Source organism: Oncorhynchus masou, chromosome 5 (genome assembly GCF_036934945.1).
Source record: "Oncorhynchus masou masou isolate Uvic2021 chromosome 5, UVic_Omas_1.1, whole genome shotgun sequence".
Classification (NCBI taxonomy): Eukaryota; Metazoa; Chordata; class Actinopteri; order Salmoniformes; family Salmonidae; genus Oncorhynchus; species Oncorhynchus masou.
Window position 1 is genome coordinate 6,951,376 of NC_088216.1, and position 7,500 is coordinate 6,958,875.

The window sequence follows — 7,500 nt, forward strand, 5'->3', positions numbered from 1 at the left end:
GTAACGGACGGACTGAGTGCTCCCTTCCTCCATCCTCCTCTCCTTCCCTGTGTTCCACCCCTCCATCCCTCCATCTCTCTGGGCATTGAGGAACAGCTCCTCCTTCTCTCTCTCCATCCCTCTCTCCTTCCACCCCTCCATCCCTCCGTTTCTCTGGTCATAGAGAAGAGAATCCTCTTTCCCTCTCTCTTTCCACCCCTCCACCCCTCTCTCTTTCCACCCCTCCACCCCTCTCTCTACCACTCTCTCTTTCCAACCCTCCCCCCCTCTCTCCACCCCTCTCTCTTTCCAACCCTCCCCCCCTCTCTCTTTCCAACCCTCCACCCCTCTCTCTTTCCAACCCTCCACCCCTCTCTCCTTCCAACCCTCCCCCCCTCTCTCTTTCCAACCCTCCACCCCTCTCTCCTTCCACCCCTCCACCCCTCCATCCCTGGGGTCATAGAGAAGGGGATCCTCCAGGGCTTTATACAGGGGTTCTGTCTCCAGAGGCGGAGGAGGAGGGGGTGGAGGAAGCGGCCTCTGCCGGTAACGGTCCCTCTCCGAACCCACCGCGCAGCCCGGCTCAACACCCCCGCTGCGGTGACGGGACAGCGTTCCCCCTCCGCCCTGCTGCTGTTGCCGCGACAACGTGGAATGTGGGCGTGCAGTCTGCATCTGCAGCGACACCTCCTGGGGACGTGTCTGTCTGTCCTGGAGGAGGAGTCTACGGGAGAGGGTCCCGCCCCCCAGCTGCAGCTGGCTCCTGTTGCTCTCCTCCTGGCGTGTGTGTGTCGGCACGTCCTGCAGAGGACGAGGTGTGTGTGTCGGCACGTCCTGCAGAGGACGAGGTGTGTGTGTCGGCACGTCCTGCAGAGGACGGGGTGTGGGCGTCGGCACGTCCTGCAGAGGACGAGGTGTGTGCGTCCAGCCGTCCTGGTGCGTGTGCGCGTGTGTCGGATCTTGGTCATGTGTGTGCGTCGACACCCGAGCTACCGTCCAACTCTCGTGGGCGGAGGGCTGTGGGCGTGTCAGTCGGTCCAGGGGGCGTGCCAGGCTGCCGTAGCGCTCCGCGGCTGCAGCCGGCCTCAAGTTGCTCTGAACCAGCTCTGAGATGATCATGTTCTCCAGGACCGTCGCGTCCGATAGGTTCTTCCGCATTCCGCCTCCGTGAGGCTCCACCCCCAGACCCACGGCGGCGTGGGGGGTGAGGGGGGCGGGGGAGGCGTCCTCCCCCCCTCCTCCTCCTTCCCTGAGGAGGTCTGTGCTGCCACCCACCCCGGACCGAGGCCCCCCACCACCCCCACCTAGACCCTGCAGGGTGAAGCTGTTGGTGCTGTAGCCTCCGTTCAGACAAACACTGTCCATCTCCTGGCTCTGGGACAGGACGTCACCTTCTGGTGGCCGGGGGGGAGGAGGAGGGGTGGAGGAGGGGGAGACATGGCAGAGAGAGAAGTACAAAGTTAGACAACTGCCCTCTGGTGGAGAGAGAGAGAAGTACACTTATTGACAATCCAGAGTCCATATATTTAGGCTGATCAAAATTGTTTTACCACTTTTTTTAATGTATAAAGTTAATTGCCAACCGATAAACCAACACATATATATATTTATATTATATCTGTAAATACAACAGACTGATACATATACAGTGTGGCAAAAACGAATTTAGTCAGCCACCAATTGTGCAAGTTCTCCCACTTATTAAAAAGATGAGAGAGGCCTGTAATTTTCATCATAGGTACACTTCAACTATGACAGACAAAATGAGGGAAAAAAATCCAGAAACTCACATTGTAGGATTTTTAATGAATTTATTTGCAAATTATGGTAGAAAATAAGTATTTGGTCACCTACAAACAAGCAAGATTTCTGGCTCTCACAGACCTGTAACTTCTTCTTTAAGAGGCTCCTCTGTCCTCTACTCGTTACCTGTATTAATGGCACCTGTTTGAACTTGTTATCAGTATAAAAGACACCTGTCCACAACTTCAAACAGTCACACTCCAAACTCCACTATGGCCAAGACCAAAGAGCTGTCAAAGGACACCAGAAACAAAATTGTAGACCTGCACCAGGCTGGGAAGACTGAATCTGCAATAGGTAAGCAGCTTGGTTTGAAGAAATCAACTGTGGGAGCAATTATTAGGAAATGGAAGACATACAAGACCACTGACAATCTCCCTCGATCTGTGGCTCCACGCAAGATCTCACCCCGTGGGGTCAAAATTATCACAAGAACGGTGAGCAAAAATCCCAGAAACACACGGGGGGACCTAGTGAATGACCTGCAGAAAGCTGGGACCAAAGTAACAAAGCCTACCATCAGTAACACACTACGCCGCCAGGGACTCAAATCCTGCAGTGCCAGACGTGTCCCCCCTGCTTAAGCCAGTACATGTCCAGGCCCGTCTGAAGTTTGCTAGAGAACATTTGGATGATCCAGAAGAAGATTGGGAGAATGTCATATGGTCAGATGAAACCAAAATATAACTTTTTGGAAAAAACTCAACTCGTCGTGTTTGGAGGACAAAGAATGCTGAGTTGCATCCAAAGAACACCATACCTACTGTGAAGCATGGGGGTGGAAACATCATGCTTTGGGGCTGTTTTTCTGCAAAGGGACCAGGATGACTGATCAGTGTAAAGGAAAGAATGAATGGGGCCATGTATCGTGAGCTTTTGAGTGAAAACCTCCTGTAACAGCGTTCTTCGTTTGTCAAAAGAGAGTCGGACCGAAATGCAGTGTGGTGGTTACTCATGATCTTTAATGAAGGATACTATTACAAAACAACAAACGGAACGTGAAATCTAATTACAGCCTATCTGGTGAGACTACACAGAGACAGGAACAATCACCCACGAAATACAAAGTGAAACCCAGGCTACCTAAATACGGTTCCCAATCAGAGACAACGAGAATCACCTGACTCTGATTGAGAACCGCCTCAGGCAGCCAAACCTATGCAACACCCCTACTCAGCCGCAAATCCCAATACCAACAAAAAACCCAATACGAAATACAACATAAACCCATGTCACACCCGGCCTGACCAACAAATAAACTAAAACACAAAAATACTAAGACCAAGACACCTCCTTCCATCAGCAAGGGCATTGAAGATGAAACGTGGCTGGGTCTTTCAGCATGACAATGATCCCAAACACACCGCCTGGGCAATGAAGGAGTGGCTTCGGAAGAAGCATTTCAAGGTCCTGGAGTGGCCTAGCCAGTCTCCAGATCTCAACCTCATAGAAAATCTTTGGAGGGAGTTGAAAGTCCGTGTTTCCCAGCAACAGCCCCAAAACATCCCTGTTCTAGAGGAGATCTGCATGGAGGAATGGGCTAAAATACCAGCAACAGTGTGTGAAAACCTTGTGAAGACTTACAGAAAACGTTTGACCTCTGTCATTGCCAACAAAGGGTATATACCAAAGTATTGAAATACACTTTTGTTATTGACCAAATACTTATTTTCCACCATAATTTACAAATAAATTCATAAAAAATCCTACAATGTGATTTTCTGGATATATATATTTTTTCATTTTGTCTGTCATAGTTGAAGTTTACCTATGATGAAAATTACAGGCCTCTCTCATCTTTTTAAGTGGGAGAACTTGCACAATTGGTGGCTGACTAAATACTTTTTTGCCCCACTGTATATATTACATCTGTAAATACAACAGACTGATACAACAGGAGGTAAATGAGGAGGCGTACTCTGTATGTCTCTGAAGGTCCCTCAGGACAGGAAAGGACAGGTCAGGACAGGAGGTCAGGACAGGAAAGGACCGATCAGGACAGGAAAGGACAGGTCAGGACAGGAAAGGAAAGACTGACAGTCAGAGACAGACTGACAAACAACAGACTGACTTTTTAATAACGTAAACATGCAGACTGAACTGAAAATAAGAATAAGGCAGAGAAGGAGAGGAGATGGGAGAGAGAGACAAACAGGTAGTGAGATAGAGAGACAGACAGGTAGTGAGATAGAGAGACAGACAGGTAGTGAGATAGAGAGACAGACAGGTAGTGAGATAGAGAGAGACAGACAGGTAGTGAGATAGAGAGACAGACAGGTAGTGAGATAGAGAGACAGACAGGTAGTGAGATAGAGAGACAGACAGGTAGTGAGATAGAGAGACAGACAGGTAGTGAGATAGAGAGACAGACAGGTAGTGAGAAAGAGAGAGAAACAGACAACATTCCGCCTCGCTCCACAGGTAGTATCACATTTTCATTTCACTTCATTACAGTACAACGGTTTGATTTGTTTGATCGTAGCTAGCTAGCTACTTAGCCGTCTTTGTATCTAAGACAATTGTGTAGTCTGGAGCGATTTTCTAGGTTAGCTAGCCAGCTATTGTCGTTCTTTTAACGTAACGTTACGTAATCAACACTGCTAGCTAGCCAGCTAGCCCCCGAATAGCAGCACTGTAGAAACTATTACACTCGACGGAGCGACTTGATTAGTGTAGTGTCAACAACGCAGCCACTGCCAGCTAGCCTACATAGTCAACAACGTAGCCACTGCCAGCTAGCCTACTCCAGCAGTACTGTATCATTTCAATCATTTTAGTCAATAAGATTCTTGCTACGTAAGCTTAACGTTCTGAACATTCGATAAGTGTAGTCCACTTGTCATTCCAATCTCCTTTGCATTAGCGTAGCCTCTTCTGTAGCCTGTCAACTATGTGTCTATCTATCCCTGTTCTCTCCTCTCTGCACAGACCATACAAACGCTCCACACCGGTGGAGCGCACGACCCACGTGGAGTTCCAGGTCTCCAGTAGCCTCTGGAACTGCCGATCTGCGGCCAACAAGGCAGAGTTCATCTCAGCCTATGCCTCCCTCCAGTCCCTCGACTTCTTGGCACTGACGGAAACATGGATCACCACAGACAACACTGCTACTCCTACTGCTCTCTCTTCGTCCGCCCACGTGTTCTCGCACACCCCGAGAGCTTCTGGTCAGCGGGGTGGTGGCACCGGGATCCTCATCTCTCCCAAGTGGTCATTTTCTCTTTCTCCCCTTACCCATCTGTCTATCGCCTCCTTTGAATTCCATGCTGTCACAGTTACCAGCCCTTTCAAGCTTAACATCCTTATCATTTATCGCCCTCCAGGTTCCTCGGAGAGTTCATCAATGAGCTTGATGCCTTGATAAGCTCCTTTCCTGAGGACGGCTCACCTCTCACAGTCCTGGGCGACTTTAACCTCCCCACGTCTACCTTTGACTCATTCCTCTCTGCCTCCTTCTTTCCACTCCTCTCCTCTTTTGACCTCACCCTCTCACCTTCCCCCTACTCACAAGGCAGGCAATACGCTCGACCTCATCTTTACTAGATGCTGTTCTTCCACTAACCTCATTGCAACTCCCCTCCAAGTCTCCGACCACTACCTTGTATCCTTTTCCCTCTCGCTTTCATCCAACACTTCCCACACTGCCCCTACTCGGATGGTATCGCGCCGTCCCAACCTTCGCTCTCTCTCCCCCGCTACTCTCTCCTCTTCCATCCTATCATCTCTTCCCTCTGCTCATACCTTCTCCAACCTATCTCCTGATTCTGCCTCCTCAACCCTCCTCTCTTCCCTTTCTGCATCCTTTGACTCTCTATGTCCCCTATCCTCCAGGCCGGCTCGGTCCTCCCCTCCCGCTCCGTGGCTCGACGACTCACTGCGAGCTCACAGAACAGTGCTCCGGGCAGCCGAGCGGAAATGGAGGAAAACTCGCCTCCCTGCGGACCTGGCATCCTTTCACTCCCTCCTCTCTACATTTTCCTCCTCTGTCTCTGCTGCTAAAGCCACTTTCTTCCACTCTAAATTCCAAGCATCTGCCTCTAACCCTAGGAAGCTCTTTGCCACCTTCTCCTCCCTCCTGAATCCTCCTCCCCCTCCCCCCTCCTCCCTCTCTGCAGATGACTTCGTCAACCATTTTGAAAAGAAGGTCGACGACATCCGATCCTCGTTTGCTAAGTCAAACGACACCGCTGGTTCTGCTCACACTGCCCTACCCTGTGCTCTGACCTCTTTCTCCCCTCTCTCTCCAGATGAAATCTCGCTTCTTGTGACGGCCGGCCGCCCAACAACCTGCCCGCTTGACCCTATCCCCTCCTCTCTTCTCCAGACCATTTCCGGAGACCTTCTCCCTTACCTCACCTCGCTCATCAACTCATCCCTGACCGCTGGCTACGTCCCTTCCGTCTTCAAGAGAGCGAGAGTCGCACCCTTCTGAAAAAACCTACACTCGATCCCTCCGATGTCAACAACTACAGACCAGTATCCCTTCTTTCTTTTCTCTCCAAAACTCTTGAACGTGCCGTCCTTGGCCAGCTCTCCCGCTATCTCTCTCAGAATGACCTTCTTGATCCAAATCAGTCAGGTTTCAAGACTAGTCATTCAACTGAGACTGCTCTTCTCTGTATCACGGAGGCGCTCCGCACTGCTAAAGCTAACTCTCTCTCCTCTGCTCTCATCCTTCTAGACCTATCGGCTGCCTTCGACACTGTGAACCATCAGATCCTCCTCTCCACCCTCTCCGAGTTGGGCATCTCCGGCGCGGCCCACGCTTGGATTGCGTCCTACCTGACAGGTCGCTCCTACCAGGTGGCGTGGCGAGAATCTGTCTCCTCGCCACGCGCTCTCACCACTGGTGTCCCCCAGGGCTCTGTTCTAGGCCCTCTCCTATTCTCGCTATACACCAAGTCACTTGGCTCTGTCATAACCTCACATGGTCTCTCCTATCATTGCTATGCAGACGACACACAATTAATCTTCTCCTTTCCCCCTTCTGATGACCAGGTGGCGAATCGCATCTCTGCATGTCTGGCAGACATATCAGTGTGGATGACGGATCACCACCTCAAGCTGAACCTCGGCAAGACGGAGCTGCTCTTCCTCCCGGGGAAGGACTGCCCGTTCCATGATCTCGCCATCACGGTTGACAACTCCATTGTTTCCTCCTCCCAGAGCGCTAAGAACCTTGGCGTGATCCTGGACAACACCCTGTCGTTCTCAACTAACATCAAGGCGGTGGCCCGTTCCTGTAGGTTCATGCTCTACAACATCCGCAGAGTACGACCCTGCCTCACACAGGAAGCGGCGCAGGTCCTAATCCAGGCACTTGTCATCTCCGTCTGGATTACTGCAACTCGCTGTTGGCTGGGCTCCCTGCCTGTGCCATCAAACCCCTACAACTCATCCAGAACGCCGCAGCCCGTCTGGTGTTCAACCTTCCCAAGTTCTCTCACGTCACCCCGCTCCTCCGCTCTCTCCACTGGCTTCCAGTTGAAGCTCGCATCCGCTACAAGACCATGGTGCTTGCCTACGGATCTGTGAGGGGAACGGCACCGCAGTACCTCCAGGCTCTGATCAGGCCCTACACCCAAACAAGGGCACTGCGTTCATCCACCTCTGGCCTGCTCGCCTCCCTACCACTGAGGAAGTACAGTTCCCGCTCAGCCCAGTCAAAACTGTTCGCTGCTCTGGCCCCCCAATGGTGGAACAAACTCCCTCACGACG

At 51.4% G+C, this 7,500-nt stretch overlaps 1 protein-coding gene across 1 annotated transcript in view; it reads right to left on the reverse strand.

The window, feature by feature from the left end:
- The window catches only part of LOC135525758 (adhesion G protein-coupled receptor L1-like), a 29,968-nt gene that overhangs the window by 651 nt on the left and 21,817 nt on the right, over positions 1–7,500 (reverse strand). Inside the window, exons 19-20 of the mRNA XM_064953578.1 lie at positions 3,701–3,721; positions 397–1,373 (exon numbers count right to left, since the gene is read on the reverse strand). Of these exons, the coding sequence (XP_064809650.1) occupies positions 397–1,373; positions 3,701–3,721 (998 nt within the window). The remainder of the gene's footprint in view (positions 1–396; positions 1,374–3,700; positions 3,722–7,500) is intronic.